General features: G+C 43.7%; 1 protein-coding gene across 3 annotated transcripts in view; it reads right to left on the bottom strand.

Moving 5' to 3' along the window:
• LOC120919333 (lysosomal alpha-glucosidase-like) overlaps window positions 1-12536 on the bottom strand; it is a 258842-nt gene that overhangs the window by 142537 nt on the left and 103769 nt on the right. The window contains exons 1-3 of one of the 3 annotated variants that reach the window (XM_040331445.1): window positions 7126-7224; window positions 6194-6614; window positions 2095-2240 (exon numbers count right to left, since the gene is read on the bottom strand). In XM_040331445.1, the coding sequence (XP_040187379.1) occupies window positions 2095-2240; window positions 6194-6556 (509 nt within the window). In that variant the 5' untranslated portion in view covers window positions 6557-6614; window positions 7126-7224. Of the gene's footprint in view, window positions 1-2094; window positions 2241-6193; window positions 6615-6838; window positions 6946-7125; window positions 7225-12536 lie in introns of those variants that run through there. The other 2 variants (XM_040331446.1, XM_040331444.1) reach the window with 2 other exon arrangements.

Here is a 12536-nt window from a genome sequence, read left to right as displayed (position 1 = left end):
GGACCAAGCTGAAAGCATGGGAGAACCTTCCTCTATCCCTGTTGGGGCGTATCAATTTGATAAAAATGAAAATCCTTCCCAAATTTACGTATCTGTTCCGTAACTCCCCTCAATGGATCCCCAAGTCGTTTTTTTCCCACCTAAATCAACTTTTCTCCTCTTTTTTATGGGGCCCACGCCCTCCCCGCTTCAAGTTAACCACTCTCATGCGACCTTGTTCGCAGGGGGGATTAGCATTCCCGGACTGCCACAAATATTTTCTTGCGGCTCAGTTGGTCACTGCATTCTGGTGGCTTGTCCCAGACAAGTCCAACCCGGCCTGGGCCACTGAGGCAGCGGTGGTGGGGTCTGGGGAGGCTTTATCTAACCTCCTATTGCGGGGTCCGAGGGCTCCGTACAACCTGACCCCCTCTATGTGCACCACCCTTAGAGCCTGGAGGGAGGGCCTAGCCTGCGAAGCTTATCCCGCGACGGCAGTATCCCCGAACGCCCCACTCTGGAACAACCCCACCTTGAATCATTTTCTTAACATCCCAGACCCGGTGGTGTGGACCAAGTATCATATTAAAATTCTCTCAGATATCACCTCTGACCTCTCGATTTTCTCCTTTGATCATTTAATGGCTAAAAATAATGCTCCGCCCTCACATGGATTCAGATATCTTCAGTTGTCCCATGCTTTCAAGGCCCAGTTTCCACCAGGCGGGAAGCAGTTGGTGCAGTCTGACTTGGAGCGGATTTTACGCTTCGACTGTACTAACAAACCCGCCTCTGTGTTGTATGCTCATCTCCTACGGGTCTCTTCCCCTGAGTTGTCCAAGCTCCGTCAGCAGTGGGGCCGGGATGTCCCGGAGTTAGACTCTGAGGACTGGGTGGATATATGGGACTTCCCGTTTAAAATACTGGTCTCCCTAAGAGATCGCCTCATTCAATACAAGATCGTCCACAGAGCATACCTCACTCCCGCCCGGGTGCACCGGATGAGGTCTTCCCTCTCCCCGGAGTGCTGGCGGTGTGACCATGCTCAAGGGGACTACATTCATATTTTCTGGTCCTGCCCGGTCATAACAGTCTTTTGGTCACAAATCATTCTGGAGGTGAATGAATTGTTAGGCATCTCTATTGATTCATCCCCGAGAATATGCCTGCTGGGGCTGGTGGAGGACCTGGTTCCCAGGGTGGCTGAGAGAACCCTGTTGGGTCTCTTGCTGTTCTATGCCAGGAAGTCCATCGTCCTGTGCTGGAAGCGTAGGGCCCCTCCCTCATTGGGCCTATGGAAAACACTGGTTAATAATGTGATTCCTTTATACAGAGATACTTATACACACAGAGGCTGTCCGAAAAAATACGACAGAGTCTGGTCTAAATGGTTGGCCGAGCCCTCCACTGCGGCAGCAGATTAGGTGGCTCCTATGATTTCTGGTGGCGATGCCTGAGGCCTTGCTGAGCCGTCCCCTGTTGGCATAACGACTTAGGTGGACCTGTCCACTATCATCCTGCCCCTGGAGCATGAGCTGGCCTGCCTTATTGATGATTGTTTTTTTTTTTTTTTGTTTGTTTTTTGTAGTCGCTAATTCGCTGACATTTCTTGGTTCTGTACTGCTACCTTTTGACCCCTGCGCGGGTCCCTGCTGGGATTTATGCCAGATGTTGGCTGTGCTATTGTACGTTTGGTATGTCTATGTGTTGTTGCAAATAAAATAAAAAAAGATTTTCAAAAAAAAAAAAAAGTGCGACAACGCTGAAAGCTGAAAATTGGTCTGGGCAGGAGGGGGGGTTAAAGTGCCCAGTAAGCAAGTGGTTAATTGGTACATGTCCCCCATAGCAATGCCTGGCATCCAATGCCTTTTGTTGCTCACTGACACTACAAATGGAAAAATTCAAATAGTAAGATTTGATCTCATTGACTTTAATTGGGTTTGCTGCAGATTTATGAAAGTCTAGCAAAATTTGTGAAACTGTTTGTAAACTGAGCCTGGGCATATTCACTCACCTCCAGACTGAAAACCTTTATTGGAGGATGGGGAGAGAACCAGACCTTATATATAATAATTGTACATCTACTGGTGTTTCATTCTCACACTCATTACTCACAGAACATTTCCATTGCACTTCCTGCTAACTCTGAAGCCAAAGGATTCATTAGTGAACTGGACATCATACTCGACAGCGTCTGCTTTTTGGTTGACCTTTGGTGTCTCTATAGGAACTTCATATCTCTTTTGAGTTGCGTCTTTTATCTATATGTGTAGGAAGAAACAAAATAGGTAAGTTCAAGTTGTAAAGATGAAAAACAACAGTGCAAATGCTGCTGTGCATCTATACTTAAAGTGGTTGTAAAGATTACATTTTTTTTTAAAATAACAAACTTGTCATACTTACCTCCACTGTGCAATTCGTTTTGCACAGAGTGGCCCCAATCCTCCTGTTTCGCAATAGCTAACCCCCTCTGGAAAGCTCTCTTCCGAAGGGGTTACCTTGCGGCCGCGTCATTTGATTGACAGCAGCGGTAGCTAATGGCTGCGCTGCCATCAATCTATCCAATCAAGCTGAGACTCTGTGGAGAAGAGAACGTCGAGGATGTGCAGAGCAGGTGAACTCGCTCAGGTAAGTAAAACGGGGGGCTGGGGGGCCCATGATTGCCAGGTGTTTTTTCACCTTAATGTATAGGATGCATTAAGGTGAAAAAACACAAACCTTTACAGCCCCTTTAACTCATAAAAGTAGCTACCATTGCTTTCATCCGCCTCCAAATATCCAATTTACTTTTTTCGTTTGCTGTGATCTGACTTCCAGGTGATCCTCGTATCTATGTATGTTCTCCAAAGGCTAAATCCAAAAACAAAAATATATTGTATTTCAGATTACCAGTTCTTATATATTGTGGCTGCTGCATTCATTTTCTTTTGGAGGTCATGATCACATGACCAGCCAGCAGTCCCCTCCTCTCCTCCTCCCCTCCAGACTGACATCAGCAGGGAATCTTAGCCCCGCACACTGCATCTCTCAAAGGAGAAAAGGAGAAAGCTGCCTGGTCACGTGATCGCATTTTTGGCAGTGAAATTAGGTATTTGCAGCATTTATTTTTATAACTCACACACAGAGGGGGACACTGCAATAGGAGGCAGTGTTGATGGTGTATGCATGTTAGAGTGGCTTAACAACCACTTTAAGCTTTGACAATAAAACTTGGAAGCTAATTGGTTTGTATGCAGAGCAGCACCAGATTATGCACTCCAGTTTTAGTAACCCCCCTCCTTTAAGTCAGATCAATGTTAAATCTACATAATATTTTAGAAAATCTTTCCTTAATGGTGGATTGAGGACATGATTCATGGGAACCTGCCAATGGGAGTGTTTCAAGGGTGGACAAAGCCCTTGTGTAGGTGGTGACTGATATAAGGCAGCTTTCATACTGCAGCACAATGCACTATGTGCATTTTAAATGCGTTGTATGTATCGCAAAAAGCAGTTAATAGCCAGGATGCCATCAGAGCCGGTTTCTTAGTAACTAGCTATTCATTGCTTGTTAAGGATGCAGGCAGGTGGTTGTTAAAAACCTTTCATGCCTAATGCCGGCCAAATACGGTTCGAATTTTCGAAATAATTTTCGTATGAAAATCGTATCTAAGAATTTTCGTACGAATTTCGCACCACTAGTGGGCTGCAGCAACAGACGATTTTCGTGCAGCAATCAAATTTGAGGAATCGGACATGTTGGAAATTTTTGGAAAAATTTACGATTTTCTAATCAATGATGGGAGAATCGTGTGATAAATGTAATAGAATTTTTTTTTGCATGTGCAATAAAAGAAAATTCCAGGAGAGAAAAGAAGATTCCCGGCCACGAAAATTATTTTCTGTAACAACTTGAGGTGAAATTGAAGGCTTGGTCGGCCGAATTTGGTAAATCAATGGTGGCATCATCGGATCACAAAAAAAAAAAACTTTCTGATTTTGAAAAGAAAATTTGTTCAAAATGCCTTAAGCCTATTTCTGACATTTGTTGCTTGCAAGTTAAAATATGTATTTTTTTCTTAAAAATTTCTTAGAACCCCCAAACATTTATATATATTTTTTTAGCAGAGAATCTAGAGAATAAAATGGCAATATTTTATGTCACACTGTATTTGTGCAGCGGTCTTTCAAATGCAATTTTTTTTTGGGGGGGGGGGAAACACTTTCATGATTTAAATAAAAACTAAACAGTAAAGTTAGCCCAATTTTTTTCTTATTTTTTTTTTTTTTTTTACGTTTATCATTTTTTTTTAAAAGTGACACTTTTATTGCTGTCACAATATATGTAAACATCCCTAGTAATAAGGGGTGACAGGTACTCTTCATGGAGGGATCGGGGATCTAAAAGACCCCAAATCCCTCATTTGCACTCAAAGTATTCAGATCGCCAAAATGGGCGATTCTGAATATTGTCATTTTATTTTAAAACTGCGCCATTGGCAGCCGAGTTAACCGGAAGTGATACAATTTCCTTCATTAAACTCAGGGCACCCCAAACAAAGCACAGTTTATATATCCCAACTTCAAAACAGACCGCACAAAAATTCTGAGCTGTCATTCATATCCTTGCTTCATTAGTAAGTGTGTCACTGAGCCAGAACATGCATTTGTACCAACACAAAGTTTATAGATCAGGGTTGTTCCAGTTCAGGGACTCATCACATAGTGAAGAAAGGATAAGGATGACGGACTGGAAGTTTACTGTTCCAAAAAAAAACGCTGATGATGGCACTCTGGCACTCTGGCACTCTGGCTGCATCCAGAGTCGGTGGGAGGCTCCATTCTCATGGAACCGCTATTGATTCATCCTGTACAGGTGTCCTGTCGAGAAGTGCCCCCTATCGAAAAATGCCCAGCCGGAACTGCGCAGAACGGACCCTTTAGAACAGCTGAGTTTACGATCAGCTGTTGTCTCGCGTTGCCGAGACGCGTTCATGTAGGAGAGGGGCGGATATTTACATAAAGGGGCGGATATTTACACGATGGGCAGTTCTGGGGGTGGAATTTTTATCGATGGCCAAACAAATCTACTAAAGAAATCTTTATCTAATATAGAAAAAGCCGCCCTTCAATTGACTAAATACACCCTGCAAGCGTTCAAAATGAATAGCAGATAAAGATTTATTTTGCCATCGATAAAAATTATGCAGCCCCCGCCCCACCACTACTACCCATCATTGAAATATCCGCCCCCTTCATGTAAATATCTGCCCCTCAACTACATGAACGCGCCTTGGCCACGTGAGACAACAGCTGATTGTAAACTCAGCTATTCTACGGCTCTGGGCGGCGCATGCACAGTTCCCCCCAGGCACTTCTCGAGAGAACAACGGCCTCTGCTATTCAGAGTGTAGCGTGAACACATGATAAATAGCAGCTACCATATTTAAATTTTCCCAGGTTCCATTTATGCCTCTAAATACTCAAAATTATCTGTGATAAGCATAACATAAAAGAACAGTTATAACTGTAACCCGATATTTGTCTATTCAACAGGTTATCATGGTATATAGTAAGGTGGCTGGCCAGGAATTGCATTGTATATTTTTCATGGGACTCTAATGCCTTGTACACACGATCGGAATTTCCGATGGAAAAAGTCAGACGGAATTTTTTCATTGGATAGTCCGACCGTGTGTGTTCCCCATCAGAGTTTTTCCATCGAAAATTCCGACGGACTTAGAAAGAGAACATGTTCTCTTTTTTTCCGATGAAAAAAATCGGAAATTTCCTTTCGTCTGTATGGAACTCCAACAGAGAAAAAACACGCATGCTCAGAATCAAGTCGACGCATGCTCGCAAGCATTAAACCTCATTTTTCTCGGCTCGTCATAGTGTTGTCTGTCACCGCATTTTGGACGGTCAGAATTTGGTGTGACAGTGTGTATGCAAGACAGCTTGAATTCCGGCAGAAAAATCCATCTGAGTTTATCCCGACGGAAATTTCAGTTGTGTGTACGGGGCCTAAGAAGGATGTGGATCCATTGGAGCACCATATTGGGTGAGCTAAACTTGTGATTAGAGATGAAAAATAGCTTGTCTAGGAAGTAAAAAGCATTAAAACGATCATGGAAAGCTCTACTATTGCCAACGTACTTATTAGGTTCATGCACTGTAAAAGTAAACAAATGCGCAGAACACTGCATTAGTAAGCAAAGGCATTTGCTGTACTTACAATAATACGCAATCTGTGCTGGGTCTCAAATAAAACGTCCATGCGCAGCTTCATCACATCATTAGGCATGAATGTATGCTTGGTGCGGACGAGGGTGCCAGTGTATCCGCATTTTGTTTCGGTGAAGTCGGTCATCTTGTAGTTTGGATAGTCTGGTGGGAAAAAGCATGCAGGTGGACCAGCACCCAAACTATCATCTACTGTAATATAACAGCACCCACGGGCTTCACATTCTTCCTTGTTTAGGACCTTTTCTGGTGAACAGTCAAAGCGATTGCCAGGAGCTGCAGAGCACTTTGAAGCATTTTCTCCCCTACATACTGTCCAAACCATTAAGAATATACAAAGTGTCCATGCCATCATCTCTGTAAGCAAGCGTTCTGCTCCACTAGCCTAAACACTAAACCACATTCGATTGTCACTGCAAGAAAAAGATGGGTACAAGTAAGTATATGTGGAAAGCCTGCATGCAAATAGCTGTAGCATATAATTAAAAAGAACAGGTCATGGTTTATACAACAATCTGAATATTCACCTTATTATAATTGCAAAATTCATAATGCGGGGAGTGAATAACAGATTCAAATAAAACAGTCCTAAATTTTGAATGGAGATGTATACAACTAGGTGACCTCCAGTACCTACCATCTTGCTGCAGATCATCAAATATGCCTGTTTTTCCAAATGCACATTGGCTTTTTATTAAAAATGTGTTACTTAAAGGGGTTGTAAAGGTTTATCCCAAGGGAGGGGGCGAGCACGCTGACTAACCCCCAGCCAGAACGGCTCGGATGAGGGGGGCAAGCTTACTTAGGAGGAACAGGAAGTGAGAAATTCAGACAATAAAAAAAAACATTTAGAAGGGAAATCAAAGGAAAAGGTAAGTAAATGCACTAGCTTAAAGGAACCTATTTAGAAAATAAAAAACAAACCTTTACAACCCCTTTAATACTGCACTTAGTTGTTGTCCCTTGTGTTCCTTTTGTATACAGAGCCTGGTTATTTGGCATTACTATGCACTCCTGAGATGGCAGACAATGTGTGACTTCAGGCAGTTGACAAGACAGCATTTATTCCACTTGAGATGACCTCTGTCCCCTCTAATGCTCAAGCACAAGTGTTGGATTAAGAAAGTCTATGATTATTAACAACTAGATATTAGGGTAGTTGTATAAGCCTGTTCTCCACCAAGGAAACCACACAGTTCAGTTGTTTAAATCAATACCCATCAAGTAAAAGGCACAAATTCCCTGGCAATCAGTGCAGTTATTTAGCACTGAAAAAAAAACATTAAAACCACTTTAAATATTTAGATAAAAAATACAGGAGTTTATTGTACATTGCTAAATATATGTGAAGCCACAATGCCATCCCAAAGCACCTCTGCAAAATGTGGTTCATACCTCATATAAGAACCCAACTGGTTTTGGTTTTACAGTATTCAGTATATAGTGAAAAAGTGGAAAGTCACTGGAGGTCTTCAGTTGGTAAACAATTACTGGTACTAAAACCAAACAGAAGTACAGTATGGTGCATGACTTAGCCCAGGGGTCTCCAAACTGTGGCCGGGGGCCAGGTGTGGCACTTTGCTTGCTTTTATCAGGCCCTTAGGGCACTATTTCATCCACTGATACCAACAAAAACATATTCAAACCCCCAACTGAGACCAGTGAAGGGGAACAATTCCTCCCAATTACACCAACGATGAGGCAAAATGACACCAATGATGGGACACAATTTCTCCCACTGATAGAAACAATTGGGCACAACTCCTCCCACCGGCCCCCGTGAAAGAGCACAATTCCTCCCAATGACACCAACAATGGGGCACAATTCCTCCCAATGACACCAACAATTGGGCCCAATGACACCAACGATGGGGCAAAATGACACCAACGATGGGGCACAATTCCTACCAATGACACCAACAATGGAGCACAATTCCTCCCAATGACACCAGCAATTGGGCCCAATAACACCAACAATGGGGAAAAATTCTTCCCAATAACACCAACAATTGGGCCCAATGACACAAATTATGGGGCACAATTCCTCCCAATCACACCAACAATGAGACAAAATTACACCAACGATGGGGCACAATTCCTCCCAATGAAAGCAAGGATGGGGCACAATTTCTCCCAATGACACCAGCAATTGGGCACAATGACACCAGCAATTGGGCCCAATGACACCAACAATGGGGGCACAATTCTTCCCAATGACACCAACAACTGGGCCCATTGACACCACTGATGGGGCACAATACCTCCCATTGACACAAGCAATGGGGTACAATTCCTCCCACTGACACTAAATATGGGGCATTGTTTATTCCCACTGATGCTCGAACCTGTTCTACATCTAGTGGCCACAGTCCCGCCCCCCTAAAGTCCGAGCAACAGTAAACTGGTCCCCTATTTTGAAAGATTGGAGACCCCTGACTTAGCCCATAATGATGTTCTAGGGGAATAACTGGGGGCTTGCATTACTGGTTTAGAATCAGGGGAGAGGAGACAGATCGTGTGTTCATTCTAAGCATGAACACCATTCTCTCTCTCCTCCTAGTCAGTCCCATCCCCCACAGTTAGAACACATACTAGGGAACACATTTAACCCCTTGATTGCCCCTAGTGTTAACCCCTTCCCTGCCGGTGGCGAGTAACTCTTAAGGCCTGGCTAGTGGCTCAGGATTTGAAATTTGAGCCCTGGTTTAGGGGAAGGCTACAAAAAGTTATCACAGAGATATAAGCTGTCAGTGTCCACTGTGAGGAACATAGTGAGGAAATGGAAGATCACAGGCACTTGTTAAGGCCAGAAGTGGCAGGCACATAAAATATTGGAGAGGTAAAAGCGAAGGATGGTGATAACAGTCAAAACAGCCCACGGACCACCTCCAAAGACCTACAACATCAACTTGCTGCAGATGGTGTCACTGTGCATCCTTCAACAATTCCGCGCACTTTGCACAGGGAGAAGCTGTATGAGAGAGTGATGAGAAATAAGTATTTTCTGCACACGCCACAAACGGAGTCACATTTAGTATGAAAACACACATATGGACACGCCAGCTTCATTTTGGAATAAGGTTTTGTTGGACTGATGAAACAAAGATTGAGTTATTTGGTCATAACAAGGGGCGTTTTGCATGGCGGCAAAAGAACACAGCATTCCAAGAAAAACACTTGCTACGCACAGCAAAATTTGGTGGAGGTTCCATCATGCTGTGGCGCTGTGTGGCCAGTGCCTGGTACTGGGAATCTGGTTAAAGTGGGGGGTCGCATGATTTCCACTCAATATCAGCAGATTCTTGAGAATAATATTGAGGAATCGGTCACAAAGTTGAAGTTACGCCGGGGCTGGATATTTCAACAAGACAACGACTTAAAACACGGCTCAAAATCTACTCTGGCATTTATGCAGAGGAACAAGTACAATGTTCTGGAATGGCCATCCCAGTCCCCTGACCTGAATTTCATTAAAAATCTGTGGGGTGATTTGAAGCGGGCTGTCCATGCTCGGCAACCATCAAACCTAACTGAACTGGAGATGTTTTGTAAGGAGGAATGGTCCAAAATACATTCATCCAGAATCCAGACACTCATTACAGGCTATAGGAAGCGTCTAGAGCAGTGGTTCTCAACCTTACTAGTGCCGTGACCCCTTGATAAAATTTCCAAATTTGTGGGGACCTCTAACAGTAAAATTATTTTCGTAGCGTGGGTTGTCAGCACCCAAGGCAAGACAAGTAATTTGTGCCCCAAACCCACAGATATTTAGCGCTCCCAGAGTCCCTTCCACTCGTACTGTATTAAAACCCTTTATGGAACATTTTAGAACACACCACTCTTTGTTCTACTTACTTTCCCTTTTATCTCTCCTAATTTCTTTTTTTTCCCCCATCCCTGTCCAGCCGTCTTTCTTGTTCTCTTATTCTTCTTTCTCTCCCTTTTTCTTTGTTCCTCCTCCTCTTTTCCTCTCCCTTCCATGTATTCTCTTTTTATTCCTTCTCTTACTCGTTGGTGGAGGAGGAATGGGATGAGTGGCAGTGCTCAGGGGGAGTTCTGATCAGCCAACTTAGGTGCTCTTGATCAAGGTCATCTGCTGATCTGAGACCTGTAGTGGGGACTTTTAATGGCAACTCTAATCACAGGTAGAGTTACTCACTGTGTCTCCGGCTTCATTGTGTCTCCAGTTCTGTAGTGTCTCGCAGCAGGCACACTTATGCCGAAATCAGTAGATGGGGTCTCCTCACCAGTCAGCTGACCTCTAGTCTCTGCCCCCCAGCCATGCTGTGAACTGAATGGGTGGCTGCGAAGAGCGGCCACAGTCTCCAGGGACAGCACTGCTGGGCGGCCACAAAAAGGCTGGGAGAGCGGTGCAGGCTTCAGGAACAGCCCAGGATTCGGGACCCCTGGCAAATCGTCATTTGACCCCCACGGGGGGCCCGACCCCCAGGTTGAGAACCACTGGTCTAGAGGCTGTTATTTCTGCTCTACTAAATATTGATGTGATTTTTCTGTTGGGGTGCCCAAATTTATGCACCTGTCTAATTTTGTTTTGATGCATATTGCGCATTTTCTGTTAATCCAATAAATCTCATTTCACTACTGAAATATTACTGTGTCCTTCAGTTATTTGATAGATCAAAATGAAATTGCTGATCCAAACACCCAAATATTTATAAATGATAAACATGGAATTTGTCAGGGGTTCCTAAACTTTTGCATACAACTGTATTTGCTTCCAGTCTGCCCTGAAAACCTTGGGTTTCTGACATTCACTCAGTTAAAAACTATTCCAGGTGCTTTTGTTTCTTTTTTGGGTTTATTAGGAGATAGACTTGGATAGGGATGGAGAAGTATGGAATGCCCAGAATTGTAGTTGAATGTAACTTGAGGACTCTGCTACCAAAAATCACATGGCTGTTGTCTCGTAGGATATATAGATCAGTTTGACTGGTAAAGAAAAGAGTTCAACAACCCTGAACACAGGTGCTTTCCTTCTGTAGAAACTGCCAAGGCACTTGGCTTCTCCTTGGATTATAGAAAATAAAAGAATCCTTGAATCTACACTCCCTTTGGAGATAATCTAAATAATTAATTAGTGTACTGGCCGATTCGCCAGGACTGGACCGGATACCTGCCAAATTAAGCAAAAAAGCTATATAAAAAAGGTTTGGAGGGGACAAGGGAGCCCCCAGAAAGCAAAACATGGTGGGTCAACAAAGGCTTAAGGTACAAAAATAAGAAAAAGGCTTTATTAGAGGTATCATATACATTAAATATCAAGCATATGTGAGGAACAATGGCCCAGATTCTCAAAGGGCTTACGACGGCGCAACGCCATGTACGCCGTCGTAAGTCCTAATCTGGGCCGTCGTATCTATGCAACTGATTCTTAGAATCAATTACGCATAGATATCCATTAGATCCGACAGGCGTAAGGCTCTTACGCCGTCGGATCCTAAATGCAATTTTTTTTTTGGCTGCTAGGTGTCGCCTCCGTCGTTTTCCCCGTTGAGTATGCAAATTAGCTAGATACACGAATTCCCGAACGTACGCGCGGCCGACGCAGTGAAGTTACGACGTTTACGTTAGGTTTTTCCGGCGTAAAGTTGCCCCTGCTATATGATGGGGCAACCAATGTTAAGTATGGCCGTTGTTCCCGCGTCGAAATTTAAAATATTTACATCGTTTGTGTAAGTCGTCCGTGAATGGGGCTGGACGCCATTTACGTTCACGTCGAAACCAATGACGTCCTTGCGACGTCATTTGGAGCAATGCACCCTGGGATATTCTTCGGACGGCGCATGCGCAGTACGTTCGGGGCGGGAACGCGCTTAATTTAAATACTACACGCCCCCTACCCGCTTAATTTGGCGGGCTTGCGCCGGGTGATTTACGCTTTACGCCGCCGCAACTTTACAGGCAAAGTGAATAAACCACTTGCCTGTAAAACTTGCGGCGGCGTAACGTAAATGAGATACGTTACGCCGCCGCAGAGATACGCCGATCTCTGTAAATCTGGGCCAAAGTATCCAATGTAACACAGTATATCTCACAATACCTAACCATTTAATTAAAAAACATGCTGCAGCAAATATAAATTAAAAATGCAGGATTTGATGTTAGTATTAGTTGTGGTTGTGGTACATTTACTTGCCACACTGTAGTCAGTGCAGCTGCTTTTACTTGGTAGGCAACAGCATTTTCTGCTCACTGTATCCAGTGAAGCTGTAATATGCTAGTGTGGTCTTCTCAGTGTGTTCAGCTGTTGCCAGTCAGGCCTATACCTTCCTCTGTATCAAGGAAATTTGAGACATTTCTGGATAATAGATGTG

Source organism: Rana temporaria, chromosome 12 (genome assembly GCF_905171775.1).
Source record: "Rana temporaria chromosome 12, aRanTem1.1, whole genome shotgun sequence".
Classification (NCBI taxonomy): Eukaryota; Metazoa; Chordata; class Amphibia; order Anura; family Ranidae; genus Rana; species Rana temporaria.
Note: the sequence above shows the minus strand (reverse complement) of the source record. Positions and strands in the feature narration are given on the sequence as shown.